Source organism: Neltuma alba, unplaced genomic scaffold (assembly GCF_004799145.2).
Source record: "Neltuma alba isolate B1F8T4 unplaced genomic scaffold, ASM479914v2 tig00011779_pilon, whole genome shotgun sequence".
Lineage (NCBI taxonomy): Eukaryota > Viridiplantae > Streptophyta > Magnoliopsida > Fabales > Fabaceae > Neltuma > Neltuma alba.
This window is the reverse complement of record NW_021636402.1, coordinates 31,687-47,130: the sequence shown is the minus strand read 5'-3', so window position 1 is coordinate 47,130 and position 15,444 is coordinate 31,687. Positions and strand designations below refer to the sequence as shown.

The 15,444-nt window shown below is 33.6% G+C and overlaps 1 protein-coding gene and 1 pseudogene across 2 annotated transcripts; both read right to left on the bottom strand.

Annotated features, from left to right (window-relative positions):
- Nucleotides 1-1,139: 1,139 nt before the first annotated feature.
- LOC114717862 (replication protein A 32 kDa subunit B-like) lies at nucleotides 1,140-8,313 on the bottom strand. Of its 2 annotated transcripts, XM_028903086.1 has the most exons (12): nucleotides 8,152-8,313; nucleotides 7,914-7,980; nucleotides 4,917-5,031; nucleotides 4,516-4,626; nucleotides 4,342-4,439; nucleotides 4,187-4,228; nucleotides 3,746-3,823; nucleotides 2,557-2,635; nucleotides 2,340-2,423; nucleotides 2,168-2,244; nucleotides 1,573-1,641; nucleotides 1,140-1,493 (listed from the first exon to the last, which is right to left on the bottom strand). In XM_028903086.1, the coding sequence occupies exons 3-12, from the start codon at nucleotides 5,016-5,018 to the stop codon at nucleotides 1,412-1,414; spliced, it is 822 nt and encodes a 273-aa protein (XP_028758919.1). In that variant the 5' UTR covers nucleotides 5,019-5,031; nucleotides 7,914-7,980; nucleotides 8,152-8,313; the 3' UTR covers nucleotides 1,140-1,411. The 2 variants fall into 2 exon arrangements, with proteins under 2 accessions (XP_028758919.1, XP_028758920.1); XM_028903087.1 differs by lacking the exons at nucleotides 7,914-7,980; nucleotides 8,152-8,313 and having other exon boundaries at nucleotides 4,917-5,185.
- Nucleotides 7,913-14,432, bottom strand: LOC114717860 (TMV resistance protein N-like; annotated as a pseudogene).
- Nucleotides 14,433-15,444: the final 1,012 nt, after the last annotated feature.

Below are 15,444 nucleotides of genomic sequence, written 5' to 3'. Positions count from 1 at the left end.
CAAAAAACTATTTCTGAAGTTCAGAAATGCAGCTGACTGAAATTAACATTATGACATTATAATAATGGGTAATTGTTTTTATGGAATTTGCAGGAAAGAATTATTGTAACGAGCCACGCTGAAGTGAAGTGCCTAGGCAAGGATTCACGTTCAGAAGCAAGTGGCCAACAATGACTATCATAGCCACCATCATGATCCACCCGACTGGGAAAGATAAATGGCTAAGGGGTCTTTTTCACATATGTCCTTCTAATTTTTCTTGCCATGGTCCCCTGCAAAATGACTTGCGCATTGTCGCGGAAAGAGGGAAGAAATTTCGCACATCATTTTGGTCTGTAAGTCAGAAATCGAGTTTCAAGGAAATTGCATAGACATGACTATATTTGCTAGTGGCCTTTTAGCCTACACAGTAAATACTACTTTCAATTTTTAACTATTTGTACAGAATGGGTCGTTCTTTTCTTAACCAGTTGTTATCTGATTTATTCATAGCAGAATGTAACGTGGGCTAGAATTTCTATCAGGCCCCAGTACTGACGCCTACAAAATGAATCCAATATGGCATTCTAAGCCCCACAATTTCAACGTTTTGTTGTCCTGGCGGACAAGGATGCAGGGGGCAATTTATAGCTGAATTCAGCAAAAACGTCCAATGTTTTTTCTTTTTAAAAGGCTAATTGAATTGATGTGCACAGATATTGGGAGTTCTAAAAAGGTTGGAAACATTAATTTATCGCCACATCACAAATCTATATTCATTACTCTTAACGTCCCCTTGGTTGTCTAACGGTGGCGCTAAATTTCTTCCTATCTCAATCCATGCAAAACAAACTTGTCAATGTTATTAAAGAATCAAGCGTTTTATATCATATTTTTGCCAAAAATCTCGTACACATAGGAACAACCAAAAACTAATCTTATTCGTGAGTTGTATGAAATAGCAAGGCATCTCAGAGCGCTATGCGTAGGATTCAATTTTAACATAACCCGAATCGATGCCTGCAAATGGATTTTACCAATAACGTTCTTTCAGAATGCCTCTAGCAATCCATTCAGCTTCTATAGGCTCAAAAAGTACTTCGGCTTCTCACTACATAATATAGTTGCAAGATAACTACCGGTCCCCAAACAAAAGCCCCTCAACAAAGGTCCCATCATTCATGACAAACCCCTTTACAAGACAGGTTAATTACATATCATTTAATCTGTACTAACTCATACCATCATTAGTTAGCGAGTAAAAAGAACACTAGAAACAGTAACATCAAGGTCTGGTACTAAGACTAAGGTTTAGCTTCTCTCCGTATTTAACGCAGCTGCTACGATGATACGGGGTTAAGCAGAGTCAACTATCCAATGGATAATCATTACCAGACCGGCTCAGATAAGGATCAAAGTCGTTGACAAGATGTCAACCATTGATGATTGACTTGTAATGATCAGCTATAGCTTCATATATGGCGCCTTCCTCAATAAGATTTTTTATGGATAACCTGCAAAACCAGAACCTGCGTCAACATAGTCCTGCTAAGCAACATGAGAAGGGGAAGGAGGGAGGATAAGTAGACAGACATGAGCTTATCCAAAGGAAGTCCAAGATGCTGTGCAATAAGATCCCGAGAGACACCCTCCTCTTTTGCCCTGAAGCAACAGAAAGATAAAGTTGAGTAATGGACCAAGTTTTGCAAGTGAAAATTTTAACAAAAACTATATGTGCATAATAGGATAATAACACAGAATATAATGATAAGGAAATTTTGAACCATAAAATGTCACAACCGTATGCACCATAGGAAGCACTGGAGGGCACACTTCAATTTTGAGCAAAGCTTATGCAGATCAAACTTGCAATATATGATAAAATGTATTGCCTCACAGCTTACTTCTAATTCTTGTCTAACCCGATGTAATTCTCATGAGTTGATATTATATGCCATTGTCATTTTTCTTTTCGAAAGGAAGATTTAAATTATTTTTAAGCAGTCACACGGAAAAGCCTACAATCTAGAGATTAGTCTTTTTGTTCTCTCTCTTTTTTTTCTTTTCTTTTTTACCATAATAAGAAACAAAATCAAGGATAAATCCATCCACCCAGGAGGCACCAGAGTTGGCCACATGTTCCATAAGATTAACTACTAAACATACACAAATCACATTCTAGAATTACCTGTTCGAGGGAAGATGCAAGATATCCAAGACCATATCTTCAACACTCTTCTGACCATTGTTGTGCTGACCAGAGAACTAGGAAGGACAAAAAAAAAAAAAAAGATTACACCAAATAAGATATTAATAAAGTGGTCAAAAATAAACTTATCATTTATAAATAGTCCTCTCACTTGAGTTGAAGGGGCAGCTTGATAACCTCTTGTGGGATTAATAGGTAAGGAATTGTTCATAGATTGCTGATTCGGCACACTATTCTGTCAATTTTATGGTGTACGATAAGATAATTTAAAAATAAAAATAGCGGACAGCACAATCTTGCAAGAATCATATATGCACATTTATGTCATGTCAAACCCAGATATAATTTGCAATATTCTAAACTATTACCCGTATCCTGGTATTATAGAGATGGACGTATATACAATCGATGAAGTGACTTGCAATCTCGTTAAAGTCGCTCAAAGGCCTGGAAACAACACCAGAGCAGATTTCAAAAGTGACAAATATGGAACAAACAAATACAAGCAAATACGATAGGACTTTGCTAATGTGAAAAAACTAGCAATCAACCCATTATAAAAGTATTCATGGAGAATCAATGATAACCCAGGAAATTCATTCAAATAAACCTTTCCATATCAAACAAATGTCAATAACTGGAATTTCGAATGAACCGGGGGGGAAAAAGAACGCATAGAGAAATCTGGGGAAGTGATTCAAATGAAGATTAAACTATTAACAAAATAACAGCTTGATCTCATCGTTTACGCTTATAATAATAGGACTAGTCATCCAAGTCACATAATTTTGTAGACTTCAAGCAGAGGGCAAAGTGACATAAACAAGGTGTATTGATTGGACTATTCATCCTACCCAATTTATTACTGCTGTAAAGAATTGTTCCAAAAAGAAAAAAGGGTAGAAATAGGGAACTAGAGCTGAAACCAATAGACTGGCCAATTGTACAAGAGTCTAATGCATGAAGGGTCAGAGGGTGGTTGAGGAAGCGGCTGGAAGACACTATTTAAGAAGGAAACCTGACATGGGAAAACGGGGAAGAGAACCTTTAAGATAAAAGTTAGGTAGTGAGCTAGACTTTCGAATGCTAGCACTGGTCTTGTGTATTAATTTCTTCTCTTGTTCTGTCTGCTCTTAATAGTGGAGATTGTTCTGCTATGTTACTAATTTCTCGTGCTGAATGAAGGAATCTTGCCAGCTCCTATTTTAGTTTCTGGTTTGCATTTGTGATTGGTCTGGAGGTGTGTAACTGAAGTGTGTGCTTGGTCAGTTGCGTTTTACTGAATCTTGTTGGCACTGGCATGTGTCTGTGTGAGACAGTGAATTGGTTTCTGTAACCTGTCCAAGGAGTACTTCTGCTTCAATATCAAATATAAGTGTCTTGCAGTGTTCTTTGTGTTATTCTAGCAGAATTTAGCAAGGTTCCTATTGTATGCATTTCTCAAAACCCAACCATCTTCACTATAGGCTGGCACTCTGACGGTAATACATATAGAAGAAAATAAAAAAATATTGAACTGCTAAACTTGAATAACTAGACTTGATATTAATGACACACCTAAAAGAGAATACGTTTAAGGTCCTTTTTCCCTGAAAACCTTTCAAGTGTCCATGTAAGCGCACATACATTCCATCCCTGAAACCAAAAAAAGAAAAGGAGTTACTATATTTCATGGAACGAAATAAACGATACGTTCAAAAAGAGTTGGCTACTAGAAACATTAACTTTATAAACCATCTCACTGCAGAATGGCAAATAATGTTTGGACACGTAATGTTCTGAAATTCTGATTAGCAAGAAAATTACCAACTCATAAATCCATATTCTTTGTGTCAAGTTACAACGCTAGAAAGTTTGATCGCAATGATCACATAACCGAGAAAAGTTTTTGTTTAAAGAGAAGACTAATGAAAGAAATTAAAAGGTTATGAAACTAAGAAATCATTAAAAAATAAATCACCAAGCGAATACAGCACTAGACATAAGCAGCAAAATTACCTGAGACCCTCCGCTTCATTGGTGTCTACATCTTCCTGGAGCCTGCAGATGCAAAATTACCTGTCACTGTGAACATGTAAAAGACCAGAAAAAGTAAACTCAAAAAAAAAAAAAAAGGCAAAACACCAACAAATAAAAAAGAAGAAGGAATTCACCATTTACTGCACTCAATTCTTCCAGTCCCATCATCTAGTACAAATGTAACATCAGTAATCCTTCCAGCTTTGTTGCACACCCTTCCTACAAGAGTGACCTAGATACGATTTTAACTCAAACTATCAGAACAAGAGAAAAGAAGACCACAGCCAATGCAATTCAAAAAAACTCACATTATTCACATCCACGCCGTCGATAATCATATTAGACTTATCATCACTTGACTGAAAAGCATCATTTATCTGCTTGACCGTCAGAGGAAGCAATGATTGAGCATCACGATTCTGCAAAAGCGAAGTATTAAGTCGGTTCAGAAGTTAACTTTCAACACTAACAAAGATAACTCAGCCTATAATTTTCACCAATATTCCAATATATAATCAAGCCAAAACGCAGCAAAATTACGTGGTTGCTAATTGCTCGGAGAAATTTAAAATAAATAAAAATAAAAAGAATAGAGTGAATCAACTATCGCAGTTCAGTTATTAGCAAACCAAAGCAGTAATCGCACTTGCTAGAACATAAAATGAGAGAGAGCGAGAGAGAGAGAGAGAGGTATGCGAAAGATATGGACCTTGGAATAGGAGAAGGAAGGTTCATGGCCTTGAGTTGCCTGAGACGGCATAAAGCCACCACCGGAGAAGGCTGCGGCGCCGTCGAACTCGCTCGAATGCATGCTTGTTCTCGCTCTGTGTGCAGTTCAGAAATCTTAACCCTAATAGCAGAGAGCAGCGAAACAGAACGCACTATTCCAGAGATTTGAAACTGAAATTCTGCAGAGCATCTATGACTGGCGTGGTTTCAAATTTTCCGGTACGAAAATGAATTAGTTTCGCGCCATTCTTCTTCCACTATCCTCTAGGCTCTAGCCTGAACTTGCCCCGCTTGGTCTTACATTTTCGTCTCTCTTATTTGGTTGAATTTTTTTTTTTCAAAAAAGGATTAAAAAATTAAAATGAGTTTTTTGTTTTGGTGTTTTTATTACAGTGGTACAAGTAATATGCATATTGATATTTTGAATCCTCTTATTGTAAGCTCAAATTCTCTAAATTAACTTTTTATTTTATAGTATTTTATTTTAGCCTTAATTCTGAATCAATTAAACTCAATCTCTAATATAATTTATATATATTGTTATCATATTTTACTTTTTTCTTTTTATTTCAAATTTTATAACTTTCACCTTATTATTTTTTTAACTTAGCTCCCACATCATTGTCATTGTTTCTATTATATTTATTTTCTTTTTATGGCAAATTCTAACTCAGTTAAAAGTTAAAACTATAGGCTACTTTAGAAAAAATATGAAACTATTTTAATGACAAAAATGGTCATACTGAATAGTTGATGCTCGTATCACAGATTTATGAGGTGGAAATAAAACTAGCAAGTACACCCTTAATTAAATATTTCCTTTCAACCTTTCAAAACTAGCTCTTCTGAACGTTTCTAAGCAATTTCACTTGAATTTTTTTTTTGTGAATTTTTTTAATAAAGCTAAACAAGTTAATCATAAAAAGCATTTTAATTAGCGCAGTTTAAATGGCCAATGACCAGTTAAGAACCATTAATATTTGGTTAACTCAGCACAAATAAGTGTCATGGCCATCTTTATAAATATATATATATTAATTTTTCATTTTTTAACAAGTAATAACTTAATTTTCATGAATCAAAATCCCTGAATTTCAACACAATAAAGTGTGAAAAGACCTTAGTCTTGGGATTTGCATGATGATCTGGATATTGAGAATATTTCAACACTAGAACCCATCTTTCAAATATATATGTGTGTGTAGTGAGCCCCCCAATATACATTGCAAGAAATAAATTCAATTAGATTTGTAATCCAAATCTGATGAGTTATGTAACTGAATTTTGATTAAAAAAATAAAAATAATTAAAAAGTAGTACATTTATCAAAATCAAATACTAATACAGTATGGATTTTTTTCTTCCAGATAACCTAAGAAACATTATAAACCGAAAAAGATAAAAAAAATTAATGATAAATAAAAAAGATAAAATAAGCATTCAATCATTTATTGTCTATGCGCTATGACACCACCTTACTGGATTCTCGAGCTAGAAGTAGAAATAAGCCAAGCGACTTGCCAAGGACCTATAACTTGGCTTGCATTTGGCTTGACCTGTTTGGCGAAAGAAGCAGGCTCAGATTTGTTTGAAGGTGTGTTTAACTTAACAACTAGGTTTAGGCTCTCTGAAAAGCCTATTAAGTTTGTTAGATCAACCTAGGCTTGTTATAAATTTATAATTATAATATATGAAAAAATTAATTAATAGTACTATTGTTAATATGCTCTTTTAATTTATTTTTTAATTTTAATACATAGTTAATGACTTAATACTTCCTTGGATTTTGAAATTTAGTTAACAAGTAAAGATAAAAATACAATTTAAAACAATAATATCAATAAATAATGTGATCTTTAAATTTTAAAAATATAAATAGAAAAGAAAAGAAAAATTTGTTCCAAGAATAATAAATTAATTAACCTATGTGTTATATTAATTAAATTATGATTCCCTCTTTATTTATTGTAAACTTAATAGTTTTTTCTCTTTATTTATTTGCCTTGATTTTAATTTTCATTTTGTACTTCAACGTACTCTTATTTATAATTTTAACATATAATTATAACTAGTTTTTAATAATATTTTTGTAAATTGTAATTAAGATATAAAATAATACTTATGACACTAAAATTTAAATAAAAGACAAGACTAAAAAATTAATTATTATGTACGCTTTTTTAATCTTAACTTTTTTTAAAATATCATTATGTAATTTGAATTTTTTTTAAAATACAAACCTTTTCACAAGCTTCAGGCCAGACCAGGCCTTTATACAGACCAGACTCAAACTGAAAAATAAGCCTATAACAGGTCACAGGCCAGGTTCAGGCTTATAAGCTACAAAATAGGCCTAACCTGTTAAGAGCAAAATTTGACCTATTTCCACCCTTATCTGGAGCTTTGCTGCTTCTCCTTCCCAAAGCAAAGGTTTCTGAAAGGTTGTTCATGTTTTTGTTTTTTTATTCCCAAAACAATTTTATAAAATTGTTTTTTAAAACAAGTATTGAGAATAAAAAAAATATGTTTACATAGTTATTTTAAAAATATCACACTTGAAATAAAAAAATATAAAAAAATCATATTTGACAAGTGGTGACCATCACCAGTGATGATATGTGGCGAGCGGTCAGTAAAAAAATAAAAAGATTTCTTTAATTTTTTAAAACAAAAAATAAAACAATATAAATACCAAAAGAATCTAAAAATTGTCTTGGGTCTTATTTTTTAAAAACATTTTGCTGTTTTACCAAAAAAAAACATATTGCTGTTTTTTTAAAACAATCAACTAAAAACAAATTATCAAACAAATATTTTTGTTTTTTTGTTTTTAAAAATGAAAAACGGTTTTTGAAAATGTGGGGATCCTAACGACAATATAGATATTTATTTGACTCTTAAAATCTCTTAAACAATAATACAAATTATGCAATGGCAAAATAAGGAATTAAAAAGAAAAGAACTACTAAAGAATTACTAATTAATCTTCTGTCGCTTCCTCCTTCTAACATAAGTCTGCATGTTCTTCTTCTCAACTTCTCTACCTACGAAAACAGAGAAGCAAAACTGTTAACCTTGAAATCTTTCTAAAGAACAAGGTAACTAAAATTAACAATAATCTATTAACTCTTTTCCCTCCTTGAAACAAAAACTTTAATCAAATTTAACTCTTAAAAATTGTGCGAAATAAGATAGTTTCAAGAAGCTAATAATACTTGGTAATGGTGGATGCTCTATCTGTTCATCAAATGACTCGTCGTATTTTAAGTAGATTGTTGTCCTTTTCACAGTGAATCCATTACCAAAAACTACCATCACCTCCACTTGGTCATCTGAGTCTAGATTTGATATTATTTTCTTCCACTCAGTTTCTTCAAATGAAGTCAGTGAATCTTGCCTGTAGCACAGAGTGGTTGTCTTTGTATAATTTATGATCATTACACTAACACAAGATTCACATGCCTTCTTACTCAAATCACTTGAAGGGAAATATGCACAGCAAATAATCATCCCTTTCAAATCATGACCGCTAATCCGAGGCACTTTAAACTTCACAGAAGCTCTTTCACCCTTAAAACATTGCCAATAGGGGTAATTGTCGCCAGGAAGGACATATGCATCACTATAATTCCTGGGAGTCAATCCCTGGTTGATAACACAAGTAGCAACTTAGTTCAACTATATAGCAAGGCAAGCAGAAAGGTCATTTCCAATGTTATTAAAGAATTGCATATAATAGGAATGAATATTCTTTTAAACCAAAAAATAAAGAAAGAAAAAAGACGAATGAAAAAGAGAACCTGTGAGATATTCTCCAGAAGAGTAGCAGTGACTTGGTCATTCTTTCCAATTTGAATTAGAAGATGCCTCAAAAAATTTTCTGATCTTGAGATGTGAACCTGACTATGATGACCAGTTAACACAGAAGATTCAATCTCAAAGATTTTTGAAGTATTTGGTATTGTTGCCATGTCCATGCAAATTCTGGCATGAAAGGATTCCCAAATTTTTGCAGCACCTCGAATTACTTCAGGGTCATTCTCTGATATGATTCCCAACAAAAGGCTTCGTAGCTTTGCGAGGTTATTATAGACAGATGAAGGACTAGGGACATTGCTATTCAATATATCCAAGGAAATTGGCATGCCCACATATGATGGAATAAGAGATAAAGGATTATTAACTGGGGACATCCGTGACCAAATGAGAGAAGGAAACACATCACGTGATAATCCCCTGTAGCCACAAAGAGATATATATCCAACACTTTTTAGCCTCACTAAAGATAAAGGCACTTCTGTTATTGCAGTGTTATCAGCAATCAGAGTTGTCAAGGAATCCATTTGCTCTATATCTTCTTCTAATTTTTCAATCCTCGCACAACCAGACAGAATAAGAGTTTTCAGTGATTTTAAATTATAAATACTTCTTGGGAGAGTGCGAAGGCTAGTACAATCCTTCAAATTTATTAAAATGAGTTTATTGGCATGACTGATGGTAGGATGAACCTTGGACAAATTTGGACAATTTTTAAGAATCAACTTTTCAAGATTCGGTAGTTTTGAGAAGTCAGGAGTCTGCACCAAAAAAGGGAGTGACTCAAATTAAGGATTTTTAGCCTCTCCAATAACTGCAAGAAAGAAAATTCAAGGGAAAATTAGTGAATAAACCCATAAATAAAGTAAATCAACAACCATCAATTTTGGTATCACTATTAAAGGCTAATTCTAAAGCCTAGCATTAGAGTAAAAATAAGTGTGCATGCACTTAATGCTTGGCAGGTCTCATAAAAATAGCGTTTTACATCTTGTAAAAGAATGAACCAATCAGAAAACGGTAAGTAAAACATTGAGTGCTACTTCTTTATTTTATGGGTTTATAATACAATTTGGTAGACAGTAACATGATTTTGACATGCCAGTAACGAGTTTGATCAACTTCTATAAACTTTGATTAACCGCTTTGTAAAATTTTCCATCTCAGAAAAAAGAATGATCTCCAAAACACTACACTTGGAATGATAGCTTTAATTAGCTAGATATAAAGTCCCGACAGCGAAAAAATAAGTAGTTATGATGGTGGAAGGCTTCTATCTATAGCAACGAATATAAATAAGAAAGTAAATTGAAGAAAAATTCAGCAGCTATATTCAAGATTGGTGATGAAAGTAGCTTCATCCAAAGCTATTATAAGAAAAGTCTTAAATAAAGACCCATCTAGAAGTTATGCAGTGAAATAAAATCTAATGACTAATACTTTCTTCCTGATGCCAAAAAAGTATACATACCTGGGGCTCCCTCCAAACTTGTTTAAGGCTACTGTACTTCAACTCAATAGAACTAAATTTTTCTGATCAAAGGAAAGCCAAGCCAATAAAGCCATCTGAGATCTCTGCTCATGTATTTAAAGTCTCCATCAAGTTCCACATTACCAAGGCGGAGTAATCTAAGTGTCTTCATCTGCTTAAACGCCTTGGTAGAAAAATAATCTTTTCGAAAGAATGATGAATATAGGATAGGAAAAGTCCTTACAGTATGCTTTGATATACATCAAATGCATCTTCATGGAACCATAACCTACTACGCTTTCCAAGCTCCTTTGGTGATTGTTCTCGGATGATCTCTCTCCCCATATCTCGCAGCAAATCATGCATGCCAAGCTTGTTCTTCTCATCAACAGTTACTAGGCTCCGCTCCACAAGGACACTTATTCCAATGTGCGGAAAAAGTCCACTACCATCCAATATCTGCGTGACATCACTCCTATCCATCCCAATAAAGAAGCAAGATATATCAAGGAAGATTTCTTTCACCATATCATCGCTTAAACCATCAAAGCTTATTTTTAGCTTCTTTTGTATCTCATTTTCGGGATTCTTTTTAGTTTCTCTAGTACACTTCTCCACTCTTCCTCTTCCCTATCAAACAAATAGGAGCCGAGGATTTCAAGGGCTAGTGGTAGTCCTCCAGAATAAGCAACTATATTTCTAGAAAAGTCAACGAATCCCTTTTTAGGACTTGGTTGCTTAAATGCATGCCAACTAAAAAGCTCAATAGATTCTGCTTTGTCCATGTTCTTTATTTCATATACATGATCCACTCTAAGGAGTTTGAGCATATGCTTATCTCTAGTAGTGATAATTATTCTGCTTCCTGGACCAAAGCATTCACGACTTCCAAATAAAGCATTTAGTTGTGCAACTTCATTCACATCATCAAGTACAACAAGTGCTCTCTTATGGCAAAGATATTCCTTTAATATGATTTTTCCTGAATCTATGCTAGGTATCACCATCATTGTTGTTCTACAGATTTCTGAAAGAAGCTGTTGCTGTAAGTTAACTGGACCAGAATCTTGCTCCCAAACTTCCCTAATGTTTGACAAAAAACTTCTGCTCTCAAATTTTCGACCAATTTCATTATAAATGGCTTTAGCAATGGTTTTACCGATGCCCCCCATCCCCCATATCCCTAGCAGGAGAAACATCATTAATTGAATAGCTTTCTGATATTTTAATCAAATCTTTCAAACGAGAGTCCACTCCAACAGGATGGTTAGCAATAAACAAGTCTTTCTTGTCCAATATTTTACAAACATGCTTAACGATGTTCTTGATATCCTCACTTTCATCCCTGAATTACAATCAAATATAACATAACATGAGCACCAATAACATATGCATGAGTAGAAAAAAATTTGTCAAGCTATTAAAGGAAACATGCATCAGAGTTAGAACATGCATTATGAATAATCTACATAGAAACCATATTGGAAACTATGACACCGCAATACCCTTGGAACTAGAAGTGTCATTATCAAACCTTAAGTAGCAAAACTAAAAAGACAATATCGAATGAAAGTTTACCATATAATTTAAAAACTTAACAGCTTTGACATGATTAGAGACAAATATATTTCAAAGACCACGCGTTTAGATAAAGTTGAAAATTTACACAACAGAACACTGAATCAGGCCTACATGGAAAAGAACTTCCGAAACACTTAAACAAACAATTGAACTCAAAGGAAGAGGGGCCACCAAAAAAACAATAAAAAGGAAATCATAAGAGAAAACTCCCTCCCTTGAACACACTAAGAGTTATTTTCAACAAAGCCACTTTCAGTCTGCCAAATATGGTCAAAATACTTTCTCTCACCTTCTCCCTTTTTTAAACTAACTTTTCCATGGACCAATTACCAAACGCACCTTAAATTTTATAGGGAACAAATTGAATGGAGTAATTTGTCCTGAACTAAAAATACATTTTATCTCTTGCTTTTACCGGTGAAGGCATTTGCAATACCTTAACAATTAATTAAAAGCGTCATAAGAATAAAAGACATGTCAATTTGACCAACTTCAAAGCAATAATTTAAAAGAAAACATAACATCACTTGTGCTTGTTAAATCGCCATACTTGGGGGGAAAAAATGTAAAACAAATTTTTGGCTAACTAATAATACACTCAATATTTGACTTCAAAACTTTCAGTCGCTTGTGAGAATTCCACCCCAGCAAATTGTATGTATGTATATATATGTATGTATGCATGCATGCAATATTACTTGCAAAAAATTACAAGTGACTACTTGGTGCACGTTGCAGCAAGAATCTACTGTGTATGTTTGTTTAGGCTCAGCAAAATTGAAAAGAAAGAAAAAAAAATGAAATATTTGAAAATTACTTGGAGTTGAGCACAACAAACCCTGCAATGCCCCCAGCTTCACGGAGATCTGTCCTCCACCTCGACACTTCATCTTCTGTGGGTGAACTTCTTTGTATAAGCTCACGAAATGCATCTCCAAAACTGGAGCTTTGATTACGAACTTGGGACGGATCTACGCCATAGAACACAGGCAGAGCTACCCGACCCTGTGCTCTGTGAAGCTCCATGATTTTTGAGAGCTCGTTGAGGCACCATCTAGAACCAGCATAATCTTGGAGAAGATAATGATCGAAATTGTAGAACATTCAATTCCAAGCGGCAATTCGACTGAGATACTATTACCCCTAAAGGTTTGCATCATCTTTGAAAAACAACAATTCCAGCATTGCTCAAAAAGGAGTAGAGATGAGAAATGAAAGATGACCGAGTATCTTTCCCTCTGAAACTCAAGAACACATCGTACCGAGCCCTATCACGGACAACACTGAGTAATAATTCAAAAGAAATATTAGTTAGATATTTAAAATATTTTTCTAACACAATCTAATATTTTAAAATAATTTTAATACTACTCCGATCTTCATTATAAGAGCCAGTTGACTAATTCGAGGAGATTAAGGAAGTAAGTTGAGTTAGTTATTTATCCTAAATAGGTGTTGTCTTTCTTAAAATATCTTTGCTAATCAAGTGTATTAACTAGAACTATAATTATTAAAAGGATTATTTTGGAAAAAATTAAGTAAATATGAGAGACAAAGTAGATTGGGATCTTATATTTAAGACCAAAATAAAAGTCAAACAGGTTCTTATATTAAGAAACGAGGTAGTATAATTTTATTTAAATATTTTTTATTAGCAACTAACACCTTAAATTTAAAATGTTAAATGAGGGATGTTCACATTTGCCGAACAGGACAAAAAACAAAAAAACAGGGACGTGGGCAAGACTGGAGCATTGTGGCTCAACCTGCCCTGGATATTTTTAAAAATTTTTTCCATAATATTAATATATATTGTATACTATTAATACATAATATTGGGTACTAATAAATAAATATTTTAGACTGTTAGATGCATAAAATTATTTTAAGATACTAATACTATTGGAAAAATACCTTAGACGATAGATGGGGCAAAAATTAGTCTAGGAACTACTCAAAAAAAAATAATTTAGGGTTTTTTTCCCAATGAATTTAGGGTATTAAATGATATTGAACATTGAAATATTTGTTGATGAAGGACACATAACGTAACTAAATCTGAAACACAAATGTAACAGCTGTTATTTATTCACTTAACTCAAAACTGTGAACCGTCAGTAATAAAATAAACATAGAAGGAAATAAACATCCAAGTCTAGGAGTAAATTTATATGTCGAACAACAAAATTTTATACTAAAATAATGTAAATCTAAAAGTGGAATAATATTTATATCATTTTTGCCAACATCATTATTTATCATTTAAGCAGTACAAATTCATAATCATTACATGTTTTTAGCAACAATAAACCTCTAAATTTAAATCTTGGAATAAATTTTCATTAAAAAATATTTTTAAAATAAAAATGAAAAAATTAATATTTATTACTTGGCGAAAAATAAAAGCACTAACCCAGCGCTAACCAGAAACTCCTCCAAGCTCATGCTTCCTAATGAATTTGCCCTCTCGTTACTTCCTAATGAATTTGCCTTCTTGTTACTCGCTAACCCGTCTTCAACTAGAAACTCCTCCAAGCTCATCTCGTTATCAGTTTTTGCTGATGATTGAGGCGCCCTCTGGTTTTTCGCTGATGATCCGTGCGGCCTCTCGTTCCTTGCTACCCCAGCTTTTACCAGAAAACTCCTCCAAGCTCATCTCGTCATTAATTGCTAATGATTGAGGCGCCCCTCGGGGCGAGACGTCATATGGTCTTCACTCGTCGGAGAGGATCCCGTCGCCGGCCACCGAGGTGAAGATGCTGGTCGATCCGTACGGTCCATTTTCTGTCTCAAGCCACAATGATCAGAAGAAGAAGAAGAAAGAGATATAAGAAGCTTTTGCTGCTTCTAAATCTCACCTCGCAAGAATTTTCTCAGGAAATGAAGGTGTGATGAAGGCTTGGTGAAAGTAGCCACCCCGCCAGCCGAGTAGGCTTTTCGCCTTTTTCTTTAGAAGCCTAGCGAGTTTGGAAAAGGAGCCGATGGAGAAGAACAAGGGGAAATGAATTACGTTTCTTTTGAGACAGAAGGGCAAGGCGAACCACAGGCTCGTGATAACAAATAAAAATATTTTTAAAATACCTGGGTTTGCTTCTCTTAGAAAATTAAGATTCTTGTGCTAATCAAGTTCAAGCTTGTAACATAGCTTCAATGCATATAAAAATTAATCGTAGAAAATTAAGGTTCATGTACTAATCAAGTTCACATTTTTAATACTCCCCGATCACGTAGGATCTAATTAATTGATTTAAATAGATAAAAATGTTAATTAAATTAGTTAATATGATATATATTTCTAAAAACAATAAACATCTTTTTAATTAATTTTCCTTTCTCTTCTACTTGATTATTACTAAAAAATATCAATAAGATTAATTTAAAAAATATATAAATATGTAAAATAAATGTTATATATAAGACTAATATTAATTTTCTAATTACATTCTATATTAATAACCACATGAGTATTTAAAGTCCAAAGTAAGTAGTAGTAACAATACTCTAATAATTGCCCTCACAAAAGTGATAGTGCTCTTTGCTTTTCTCATCTTTATTCCTGTCACGTGATGTAGACATCCACTGTATCATCCCGGTCCAAAAAAAAATTCCAAAGTGTCATCGCGCTCGTTAAAAAAAATTA

What these genes read in the sequence shown, in the direction of transcription:
- LOC114717862 (XM_028903086.1), bottom strand. Translation starts at nt 5,018, where the DNA reads ATGCATTCGAGCGAGTTCGACGGCGCCGCAGCCTTCTCCGGTGGTGGC. An exon ending in AGAATTGAGTGCAGTAAATG is followed by an intron (nt 4,229 to 4,341) that starts GTGAATTCCTTC and finishes TTGCATCTGCAG; the next exon opens with GCTCCAGGAAGATGTAGACA. An exon ending in CTTCCTTTGGATAAGCTCAT is followed by an intron (nt 1,494 to 1,572) that starts GTCTGTCTACTT and finishes CTGGTTTTGCAG; the next exon opens with GTTATCCATAAAAAATCTTA.